Source organism: Macrotis lagotis, chromosome 7 (assembly GCF_037893015.1).
Source record: "Macrotis lagotis isolate mMagLag1 chromosome 7, bilby.v1.9.chrom.fasta, whole genome shotgun sequence".
NCBI classification, from domain to species: domain Eukaryota; kingdom Metazoa; phylum Chordata; class Mammalia; order Peramelemorphia; family Peramelidae; genus Macrotis; species Macrotis lagotis.
Window position 1 is genome coordinate 190,529,641 of NC_133664.1, and position 12,835 is coordinate 190,542,475.

The following is a 12,835-nucleotide window of genomic DNA, read 5'->3' on the forward strand; positions in this document are numbered from 1 at the left end:
TTGAGCTCATCACTCATTAAGTTGTTCTCCTCAAAGTCACTAATCTCTCTAAAATGATAAATCTGAAACTTTTCCCTCAGTCCTTTTCTTTCCTGGTCTGACTGTCATTGCTGACCACTCACTTCTTTTGGATATTTTCTATTCTCTAAATGTCATTGAATTATTTTTTCCTGATTCTTTTTTAATTGTCTAATGCTTCCTTCTTAGTTTCCCTGACTGCTTTTTCATCCATATATTCATCTTTTTTCCCTCTTGCTATAATTTTCCTCTTAATACTGTCATCAACTCTGAAAGGATTGTAATCCTTACATGCAATAGTCCTTATCACAGAGCCTATGGATGCTGTTACCATATCTGTTGGAAGGAATGAAATCTTGGCAAGTTAGCAATTTACCTTCATTTGTGAGCAGTATGTGATGAAAGTAGAAGATTAACTTTCATTCTTAAGTCTGTTTGAATTGTCTTGAGTGAAAAAAAGAGACAAAAAGTGAAAGAACTAAGAGATCTTGCTTCTTGAGAAACAGAATTCTTTAATTGTGAAGGAGAAAATGATTAAGACATCTTGAGAGATCTTAATCATGGGACATCATTTCCAGGGTCAATGCTTAGAGATATTCTTGATAAAAACATTCTTATACCTGTAACATTATAAATAATGATTGAAATCTTTATTGCTTGCTGTACTGTGACTAAATCCTATAAAAATCCAATAACTGATATTTTTCTAAACCTTGGAAATTAGAAGAAATATTATATGTGGAGGAATGAGCAAAAGTTTGTAGGAAAACTTGTTTCTCTAAATTATTAAATAGTTTAAGCAATTTATTTTTTCAAATGAACTTTAATTTATTATTATTACTATTACAATAATTATGTTATAAAAGTAAACATAACAACCCCCCCAAAAGATGAGAAACCACAAGAATAGAGAGAGAGAGAAAGAGAGAGAGAGAGAGAGAGAGAGAGAAATGTACTTCAGTCTGTGTTCAGATTCCAGATTCCAATGGCTCTGTCTCTGGGATGAGTTTCTTTCTTTATCATAAATCCACCAGAGAAGTTGCTTCAATATTTTTCCCACAGTTGCTATTACTAGCTGTCCCTCCACTCTATTCCTCCCTACTCTCATTTATTCTATTCTCTCTCTCTCTCCTTTTATCCTGGTTCTTTCCAAAACTGTATTGTATCTGAGTACCCTCTCCCTCAGTCTTCCTTCTCTTCTATCACCTATTCCCCACCCCCATTCTCCCTTATTCCATCCCTTTCTTCTCATTTTTCTCTAGGGTAAGATAGATTTCATTACCCTATTAAGTGTGTATATTATTTCCCCTCTGAGTTATTTCTGAAGAGAATGAAAGTTCACTCATTCCCCCTTGCCTTCCCCCTTTCCACTCCATTGAAAAAGCTTTTTCTTGACTCTTATGTGAAATTTCTTAGCTTCTTCTTCTTCTTCTTCTTCATCTCCTTTCCCTTCCTCCCAGTACTATCCTTTAGCACCCATTGATTCCATCTTTTTTTACTATATTATACCATTATATTCTGCTCTTCTATGTCCTGTCTATATATGCTCCATCTAACAACTCTTATAAATGAGAAAGTTCATATGAGTTATCAATATCTTCTTCCCATGCAGGAATACAAACAGCTCAATATCATTAAGTTCCTCATAGTTAGTGCTTCTCATCCACCCCCTCTGTGGTTCACCAGAGTCCTGTACTTGGAGATCAAACTTTCTGTTCAGTTCTGGTTGTTTCAATAGGAAAGTATGAAAGTTCCCTGCTTCATTGAAAGTCCATATTTTTTCCCTGAAAGAGGATGTTCAGTTTTGCTGGGGAGCTGATTCTCAGTAGTAAACCAAAATCTTTTGCCTTCCAGAATATCATATTCCAATCCCTACAAGCCCTTAATGTAGATGCTGCCAGATCTTGTGTAATCTTGACTATGGAGCCTTGGTAGTTGAATTGTTTGTTTCTGGCAGCTTTTAGAATTTTTCTCTTTGATTTGGGAGTTTTGGAATTTGGCTATAATATTCCTGGAAGTTTTTCTTTTGGGATCTCTTTCAGGAGGTGACCAGTGAATTCCCTCAATTTCTATTTCATCTTCTGCTTCTAGGATCTCAGGGCAATTTTGCTGTATTATTATTATTATTATTACTTGAAAAATGAAGTCTAGGCTCTTTTCCTGATCATGGCTTTCAGATAGCCTAATAATTTTTAAATTATTTCTTCTGGATCTATTTTTGAGGTTGGCTGTTTTTCCAATGAGATATTTCACATTTTCTTCTAATTTTTGGCTTTTTTTGGAAGAATTTTATTTCTTCCTGATTTCTTGAAAAGTCAACAGCTTCTTTTAGTTCCATTCTGCATTTGAAGGAGTTATTTTCTTCAGAGAGTTTTTTTTAAATCTCCTTTTCCAGCTGGCCAATTCTGTGTTTTAAGGCATTCTTCTTATCATTTGCCCTTTGTTTTGCCTTTTCCATTAGGCCTAAACTGGTTTTTAACATATAATTTTCTTCAGTATTTTTTTGTATTTCTTTTCACCATTTCTTTTCATAATTTTTCTGCATCACTTTCATTTCTCCTCCTAATTTTTCCTCCACCTCCCTTAATTGCTTTTCAAAGTCTTTTTTTTTTTACCTCATCCATAATCTGAGCCCATTTTCTATTTCTCTTGGAGGTTTTGGATATGGAAGCTTCAATTTTGTCATCATCTGAGTATATGTTTTGATCTTCCATGGGACTAAAATAATTCTCTATCGTCAGATTCTTCTTTTTCTGTTGTTTACTCATTTCCTCAGCCCAAGACTGATTTATAGGATTTCTAAGGCTTTGGGATTTTTTTGGGGGGGGACACCCCACTGGGACCTTTATTACTCCAAGGTCTTATGCTCTCTTTCCTGTGCTTTGATATGTAGATGGACACTGCACTTCCCTCTGCCCTGGAGCTGTAAGGAGGAGTCCTGCTGGGCTATCTTAGTATGGAAGCCCAAACTGCAACCTGGATTTGAGTGTGGTAAAACAGCAGAGTCCTACCCCAAGGAAGAGCAGAGAAATTTCTGCAGTCTTCCCCGACCCCTTTACTGTCTGTGGGCTGTGCTCTGGGGGTGCAGACTGCTTTCTCCAAATTCTTACTGCAGGTTCTGTGGCAGGTACTCCTTCACTCCACACTCATTCAGGTGTAGCAGAATTCTCTCTTTGCCCCTTGAAACTGTTCCTGGGCTGCTCTGTGACTGGGAATTTTTTCAATTCCTGGTCCTGGTGAGACATACCTTTCCCATGGAACTTCTAAGTTATCTTGGACTGGGAAAATGTGTCACTCAGTCTTTCTGTGGGTTCTGCCCCTCTAAATTTTGGCTGGAGTCATAATTTGTTGGCTTTTGGAATTCTGAGGGGAAAGAGTTCCTGGGAAATGCTTCCTTCATGTCACCATCTTGGCTCTGCCCCCTTCAGTTGAATCTTAAATTTAAGCAATTTATAATGAAATAAAAGACAGTCTTTGAATTTTTTAGAATACAAAATGAGAATTAGTGGTCAAGAGAAATAGCCTCTAGAGAAGGGTAGTCCTACTTGAAATCTGCTATACATGAGTCATGGTTTCTAAATACTAGTAATAGGTTTGTCACCCATGTGCTAGAGACACATAAATATATTCTTTCTCTCTGCTGAGCTTCAATTCTCCATTACCAATTTCCTATTGAACATTTCAAACAATGTCAGAAAAGCACCTCAAACACGGTGTATACAAAATGAAAATTACTGACTTTTTCCAAATTTCTTCCATTTGCTGAACTTTATTTCTGTTGAGGGCATCATCATTCTTAAAATCTGCCAGTTTCATAATGTTGTCCATGGCTCCTCACTTTACCTTTCTCCTCATTTTCTGGTTGAGAGTACTATACTTGAAGTCAAGAAGGGTTTGATTCCTGCCTCAGCACTTAGTGTGTATTTGATATGTAGATTCATTTAGGTCACTTAAAACTTAAGCTGAATCTCAGTTTACTCATCTAGAAAAATAAAAACTATAATAATAATAATGCACAAATTATGTTGAGAATCCAATGAGATGATATAGTTAAAGTGCTTTACAAATTTCTAGTTACATCGAATCAGTTGCAAAGTCTTGCCATTTCTATTTCCTTGTTTTACTCAGTAACCTTCCACCTTAGTTCAGGCTCTCATCACTCTGATGTAGGTTATTACAGTGATTTCCTAGTTGATATTCCTGCTTCAAGTATCTCCCTTTACCTAATCATTCTTCATTCTACTCTCACTCCCTATCCAATAAACTTCAGGGGTTTTTAGTGTTCCTAGGATAAACTAAACTCTTATGTTTGACTTTTGAAGTGTTTCAGAGTTTGACTCAAATCTGTCTTTCTAATCTTGTTATATATTACTCTCATTCCCATCTTTTCTTTACAAATGGCCCTCCATCTCTATGTCTGGAATGCATCTCTCTTATATTCATCTCAAATAATTTTTCACTTAGTTCTACTTGTAACTCAAATATCACTGTGTATGCAATGCCTTTGCTGATTCCCTAAACTGCTAATGGTCTCACTCCCAAATTATCTTCTAATTACATTGAACTTATTCTGCATTAATTTTATTTCCACATATTGCTTTCTTATAATAGTATTCTCCTTTAGGGCAAAGACACTTTATTTTTGTTTCTTTGTTTTTATGTACTATCATAATTCCTGGCAAGTAGTAGTGAATTATAAATTGTTGAGGATCATTGACTAATTATTTGATTGAGTTAGAGAGCCATCAATTCTCTTTGCTAAGGAAATATGTGCTTTCTCAATAGAAGAATATTTTTCAAATTGTGGTATCTCACTCTGTGGAGTTTCATAGACTTGGTGTAAATATTCTGTATCAAAGTACAAAATTAAAACTACAAAAACTTGGATTTTTAAAGGTATATTTATATCTACATTTTTCAATCCTACATTTAAAACTATTCCCCAAAATTTACATTGAAGAAAATGTGATACTGTTACTACAGATATTTCTGTCCATTTCATGCACAGAATGTTAGAGAAAGATGGCAATAATTTTAGAGATTATCCAAACAACTCATCCATGTTCCCCTTTACTTCTAATACAAGCAAAAATATTAATTTGGTTAATTTTTCAGTTAAACTTCTAAATTAATGTCTTTTCACGTGAATGATAAATTCTATTTGATATTATGGAACCATAAACACAGACATGAAATATATATGATAAAAATTTATAAACTTTTCATTCACTTTCTTGTGATTTCTCAAACTTTTTTTTGTTTATAATTCATAAACCAAGATAAACAGTAAAAGTAACTCATCTATAGTAATAGATGTGGAAAGTTTACCCTGCCTTCTGAAAGAGAAATCTTGTTTTGTAATAAGACTGAAGATATGGAATTCTATTGTACTTATTTACTTAGGGCACTAAGATGAGCTAGAGAAGAATATAGCATATCACTCCATATAATGGGGTCATATAGAGTCACATATGACTGAAACAACTAAACAACAGGAATTGTTAAATACTTACTATCCCATGAAGAAGTGAGGTGATGCAGTTAAAATACTTCCAATTCCCATAATGAAACATCCTATTCCAATTATCCGTGGGATGTGTGATTTGGCTCCAAAATGACTTACCAGTGTTATCACCATTAAATTTCCTGGAAGAAGAAAAATTGTATTTCAGTATTATTTAATTCTCTAAATATAGTATGATTCGATCACTTGTTATGTGAGACCATTGAATTTGGTAGCAACTAAAGGAAATACAAATGAAAATCAAAGGTATTATCTTCTTAGGGAGTTTACAATCTATCTGAAGACATAAAATGAACATATTTGAAATAAAAAAATTGTATTAGTCAGAATCTAAATAGGGGAAATAATGATTAAGAAAGGATTCATGGATGAGATGAGATTTAAACAGAGTCTTGAAAGTCTAATAGTTTTTATTTGAAAGAAAGGAGAAATAAAAAATAAGCAAGTGTTCATGAAAACTATGAGATTGAACATGATGTGTTATTTATGATGACTAAATGATTTTGCTGATTAGGAATTAGCAAACTATTTCAAGACAATAGCTAGCTTCTGAATAAGGATAGGCTAGGATAATAACTTGGTAAACTTATCAGAAAGGTGTAGTTGGAAATGAGAAATATGACCAAATGAGACAATATCTTGAATGAGCTCATTTAATCTTTAGTATACAAACAAATTCTTCCAAGGGATCTAATAACTGGAGAAGTTATTGCTATCTCCTCTATAGGGTGGTATAGTTTTCTTGAAGTAAGAAAAACAATCACAAAAAATAATTTTTTTAAGGTTTTTGCAAGGCAATGGGGTTAAGTGGCTTGTCCAAGGACACACAGCTAGGTAATTATTAAGTGTCTGAGACTGGATTTGAACCCAGGTACTCCTGACTCCAGGGCCGGTGCTTTATCCACTGCGCCACCTAGCAGCCCCAAAAATAATTTTAAAAAAAAGACAAGAAAAGCTTTTAACCATTTCTATGAAGAAAAAATGCTAATCATGATCTAGGAATTAGAGATATTGGAGTGGGTAGCTAAATGGCGCAGTGGATAGAGCACCTTTCCTGGAGTCAGAGATATCTGATCTCAGACACTTGATACTTACTAGCTTTGTGACCTTGGACAAGTCAGTTAACCCAATTGAGCCCCTTCCTCCCCAAAGAAAATAAATAGTGGAGTGCTAAATATTGCAAAAAGAAAAGTAATTTTCCCTAGTGAAATCCACACTTGTATTCATGGTTATACAAAAAAAAAGATCAAAAGTTCAAGAAAGCATAGTCATCATATTTTATAACAACTATACACACAAGTTAGGTATTTTTTTGCATTCAGTATAACTGGAATTTTTGTCCCTGTTAAAAAGATGATGAACAGTAACAAGTGTACTGGTATATTTTGAAGTAGTCTTAAGGAAAAGAATCACAGAGATTTCCAAATGAAAATGAAATTCTTCAACATGATCTTTCACCATGTCACATATCATGCAAGACTACAATATTCATTTGCAGGATGTAAAAAAAAATGCTTTTCAATGGATTGGGAACTCATAATTTATACTCATTTGAAAATCTGTGAACTGGGTGGCGCAGTGGATGAAGCACTGGCCCTGGAGTCAGGAGTACCTGGGTTCAAATGTGCTCTCAGACAGTTAATAATTACCTAGCTGTGTGGCCTTGGGCAAGCCACTTAACCCCATTTGCCTTGCAAAAACCTAAAAAAAAATCTGTGAACTATAATCAAGGTCAGGTATAGAAAAATGGACTGTTTATCAAAAGTTTGCCTGATAGCTAATATAATAAAAGTATAGCTTTGTGAAGAAGAATTGAAATGATTACTGAAAAGGTAGAACATATTGCTTGTTAAAAATTTTAAAGACATAAGAACACTCTGTTAGCCTTAAAAGCTTATATTCTATAGCATATCACTATTTCACTGACAGAAATGAGGAATATTAGAAGAATTAATAACTTATTTTATTGAGCATTTAATTTATGTTTTTGATTGGATATATTAAGTTTCAAATAGAGTGAGATGTTGAAATAGAAAAGTAGTGGACATGGAAATCAAGTATTTATAGATTTGTGAAGCATTAAATATTTGAAGCCTTTGGAATAAGTAAGTTATCTAATTCAGATAGAGTGATAAAGAATGAATGAGGGGGGAAAGTGCAGTTAAATGACAAGAGAAATAATTAAATAGACCATAAAGATAAGATCAGGGAAATAGGAAGAAAACCAAGGTTGGTTAAATTTTTAGAATTCTAGATCTGGAAGTCACTTCACATATTATTTAGTCTAATCCCTTTATTTCATAAGTGAAAAAATTTAACAGAGGTTAAATATTATTTCAAGTCACATAACTGATTCTTGCAAAAACTTGACTAGAACCTAGATCTCCTGATTGCCAGAGGTATATTCACCATAATATATGATGTTAAGTTTTAGGAATGCAATAACTTCTTTGAAATATCAAATATATGACAAAAGTTAGATATATAAATATATAATTTAAATATATCCAAATGATAGATCCTTTATAACTCATTTGGCAAAAATTACAGTCTGATTCTGTGGAAAGCAATTATTGAGTTAAATCTACCTTGACAGTCCAGTGGAGCATTGGCCTGACTAGAAATTCTAATAGATGAAGGTATCCAGAGTTATGTCTGACTCAGTGTTTTAGGAGTTGCTCATTTTTATAGAACAGCAAGTAGTAGAGTGCTTAAAAATATAATCTATTTCAGAGATTTGAATATGAAGAATTAGAGAACTTTTATGTTAGTAAGTGGGAAATAATGAGAAATAATAGCTTGCATAGAGTTTTAAGTTTGCAAGGAACTTTACAAATATCTCGTTTCATGCTTATAACCATTCTGGAAGGTAGGTGTTATAATTATCTCCATTTTAAAGATGTGATAATTAAGACTAAGAGAAGTTAAATACTGTGCCCAGGATCATATTGCTGCTAAGTGAGGTTAGATTTAAACATTTGATCTTCCTAACTACAAGTTCAGTACACTTTTCAAGGCAATTTTTATGATTTTTGTGAGCAATACAGTTTACCTTATTAAAGAAAAAGAATGAGAATTTGATTACAAAAAGAAGATAGGATGAGGTTACTCAGAGAGTGACCTGCATGATGCAACAATAAGGGTTTCTAGAGTGAGGGTGGGAGGGCGGTGGGGGAGGAGCAGGGACGGGGAGGGAGAGAGGGAAGGAGAGAAAGAGACAGCTAAACAGAAACAGAAATAGAGACAGAGATAGGCAGAGGTAGAGAGACAGGTACAGAAAGACAGACAGGACAAACAGACACAGAGACAGAGAGATTTTAATGAAATAAAATTACCTATTTCAAAGCTTCCATCAATTAAACCAGCTTCTGAGGATGTTGTGCCAAATCTTCTTTCTATCTGAATGATAGAACTTTTCATAATAACTGCTCCAAGTGCTTTGCAAATATAACTGAATGCTAGGGCTATCATGAACATCTGTTCATGGGAGGAAAAATAGGAAAACTTGATAAATAAAAAGGCAAAAGTGCCTTTGTATTCGTATTTAAGAACTTAAGACAACTTTTACTTCTCCCAAAATGTGGCTTTCATTTTTAATTCTCAAAAATGTACTCAACTTTCATAAATATTACATTTATCTTTCTTATAATTTCTTATAATTTTCAACCTTGGAATAAGAAAAATAATAAAAGAAAGTTAACCTTACCATAGCACCAGTAAAGGACTCCTTTGTTTTATTTCATAATTTCACAGGCAGAGTTGCCAGGGTGATGATATTTTATTTTTTATTAATATTTTATTTGTTTTTCCAATTATATATAATAGTAGTTTCTACCTATCTATTTTGGAGGGCTTTGAATTTTACAATTTCCCCCTCCCCTTCCTCCCCTCCCCTATCCCCTCACAGAAAGCAATCTGCTAATCTTTACATTGCTTCCCTGCTATACATTGATCAAAATTGATTGTGTTGAGAGAAATCATATTCTTGAGGAGAAAATAAAACATAAGAGATAGAAAAATTATGTAATACATGACACTTTTTAAATTATTTTTTTAGGTTTTTGCAAGGCAAATGGGGTTAAGTGGCTTGCCCAAGGCCACACAGCTAGGTAATTATTAACTGTCTGAGACCACATTTGAACCCCAGGTACTCCTGACTCCAGGGCCAGTGCTTTATCCAATGCACCACCTAGCCACCCCAAGACACTTTTATTTAAAAAAATTGAAGGTAATAGATTTTGATCTTTGTTTAAACTCCACAGTTCTTTATCTGGATACAGATTGTATTCTCCATTGCAGGTACTCTAAAACTTTCCTTTATTAATGCACTGAAATGAGCCAATCCATTAAGGCTGATCATCACCCCCATGTTGCTGTTAGGGTGTACAAAATTTTTCTGGTTCTGCTCATCTGCTCAACATCAGTTCATGTAAGTCTTTACAGGCTTCTCTGAATTCCCATCCCACTTGGTTTCTAATAGACCAATAGTGTTCCATAATGCACACATACCACAATTTGTTCAGCCATTCCCCAATTGATGGACAGTCACTCAATTTTCAGTTCTTTGCTACTACAAACAGGGCTTCTATGAATATTTTTATACAACTGATGTTTTTATCTTTTTTCATGATCCCTTCAGGGTATAGACCTAGTAGTGGTATTGCTGGAGCAAAGAGTACACACATTTTTATTGCCCTTTGGGCATAATTCCAGATTGCTCTCCAGAAAGATTGGATCAGTTCACAGCTCCACTAACAATGCATTAGTGTCCCAGACTTCCCACACCCCTTCCAACATTGAACATTGTCCTTTCCAGTCATATTGGTCAATCTGAGATGTGTGAGATGGTACCTCAGAAATACTTTATTTTGCATTTCTCTAATCAGTAATGATTTAGAGCAATTTTTCATATGACTATGGATAGTTTGATTTCATCATTTGTAAATTGCCTTTGCATATCCTTTGAACATTTGTCATTTGTGATGATATTTTAAAATCAATTAAAAAAGACTAATTCCTAGGCCCACAATTAGATGGCCCAAGGCAGCCCTGGAAATAAACAATTTTTTTCCTAATATCTAATGTATTAATAGAAATTCACAAGTGAAAGGGAAAGAAGCAGCTAAGCTGACTTAAAGACAGCAAGTCATAACCAGGAACCAAGAGACAGATATTTGTCTATAACATTATTCAGTTAAAATTTGTTAGGGAAATGACAAAAAGTTATAGTTCAATGTGAAAACCAGATGCAGACCTTGAGGGAATTCTTTCAGTACATTCAACATATGTGATTTTTATTTTCTTGTCTGAGGGAACACAGCGTGTGTGTGTGTGTGTGTGTGTGTGTGTGTGTGTGTGTGTAATAATGATAATCTTGTTTCCTAGTAAGATTCGTGGCCAAAAGAACTTATTGGTATTGGCTCATTTGAGAGAGTTTAGGGTTCCAGGATGAGAAGAAAAATAAAATTAAAATTAAGGACAAGAAACTTGAAAGGAATTTGCCAAATGGTTCAGCTTCTTCATTCTACAAGTGAAGAATCTAAAGCATAGACAAAGAGTTAGATCATCCATATAGTAACAAAAAGAGACAGAATTCAACCTAGGAAGAAGAAAGATAATGAAGGTTCATAGTTTATAGAACTTTAGAACTAAAAGCAATTTTAAAGATCACCTTTGTAAATCATTTGTAAATTGGAGTCAGAGAGCCTGAACTCATTTGTCTGTTCTGTTACTTAGCACTTATTATGTGACCTGCAGTAAGTTACTTTCATTATCTGTTTCTCATTTTCCTTATGTATAAAATAAAAGGTTTAGATTAGCTGATCCCTAGGTCACCCTTCAGCTCTAAACCTATGAAAAAAGAAAAAAATGTTTTAGTATTTCACTGGAGCAGGAGAAAAATATAAAAAAGTTTTTTTTTTCCTTCAGAAAGGGTAACTAAAGCATTTTGGAAATGTCTCTTATTATCCATAATGAATCTTATACTTTCCCCCTTCCACTTCATCCTCCACTGTGCCACCAAAGTGATGTTTCAACTAATGCAGGTCTGACCATGTCACTATCTACCTCAATAATCTCCAGAGTTTCCATATCACCTTCAAGATCAGATATTAAATCTTCTCTTTCACTTTAAATACTTCATATCTTATCTCTCCAGCTTTTTCAGTTTTCTGACATCTTACATCTTATATTCCCTTTCTCTCAATATATTCTTTGGTTCAATGACCCAAATACCCTTGGTATCCTTTACCAAGACACTATATTTCCCAATTTTTGAGTATTTTCACTGACTATTCCACATGACTGGAATTCTCTGTCCATTTTTCACTTTTTCCTTTCCTTGTCTGCCCTTTCCATGACTTTGCTTAAATCCCAGCTAAAGTTCCACCTTCTAAATGAGATAGTGAAAGCATGAGTGAAAGACCAAGCCATATGGGTTGGGATTTGGATAGGACTGTTGTTTTTGATTCATTTTTGAAGACAGCCAATGACATGGGGTGCAACTTGACTCATGCATGAATTGTGTTTAAGAGAGTCAGAGTTACACAGTTATCAGTCCAACTCACTCTCCCTTCCAGTGTCATAGAAGTCCAGGGTCAGGACAGAAGTCAAAATGACTGACAATGGCCCAGGATGCAGTGGATAACCTTGGTGTCTTTGATGTTTCACCAAAGTCAGTGACATTCGGAGCAAACCATTCTCATTTACCAATTCTGCTGGGGAAAGTTTTCACCTTTTTCACTGATAAGTTTGAAGTCTGTTGGGTTACCCACAATTTATTTAGCTCATCGGCAAGGTATGTGGCCATTACAATGCTATAATTTCTTGGAACCACAGGTGAGAATTGGCTACTATGTATAACTCAAAGATGGATAATTAGTCATGAAAAGGGCTTAAGAAGCTGTCATACCAGAGACATTAGTCCTCCTTGAATATCCCATACACTTTTCTTGATGAAAGGCAAGAAACATTAATCTATTAATTAAAATAATCAAAAGAGGGGTGGTTAGGTGGCGTAGTGGATAAAGCACTGGCCTTGGAGTCAGGAGTACTTGGGTTCAAATGAGGCCTCAGACAGTTAATAATTACCTAGCTGTGCAGCCTTGGGCAAGCCACTTAACCCCATTTGCCTTGAAAAAAACCTAAAAAAAAATAATCACAAGATATTGTTCCAGAATTTATAGATTCAAGGTAAATTGGCTTGCAGACATAAAAATTTATATTCCTGAATACTTATTAACAAAGAGAGGATTAATCAATTGACAGTCAATGAAAAAAAAATAAAAGGAAAAA

The 12,835-nt window shown here is 34.4% G+C and overlaps 1 protein-coding gene across 2 annotated transcripts in view; it reads right to left on the bottom strand.

Annotated features, from left to right (window-relative positions):
* LOC141493240 (solute carrier organic anion transporter family member 1B1-like) overlaps nt 1–12,835 on the bottom strand; it is a 71,423-nt gene that overhangs the window by 38,787 nt on the left and 19,801 nt on the right. For both annotated transcript variants that reach the window (XM_074194315.1, XM_074194316.1), the window contains exons 3-4: nt 8,878–9,019; nt 5,532–5,664 (exon numbers count right to left, since the gene is read on the bottom strand). In XM_074194315.1, the coding sequence (XP_074050416.1) occupies nt 5,532–5,664; nt 8,878–9,019 (275 nt within the window). The remainder of the gene's footprint in view (nt 1–5,531; nt 5,665–8,877; nt 9,020–12,835) is intronic.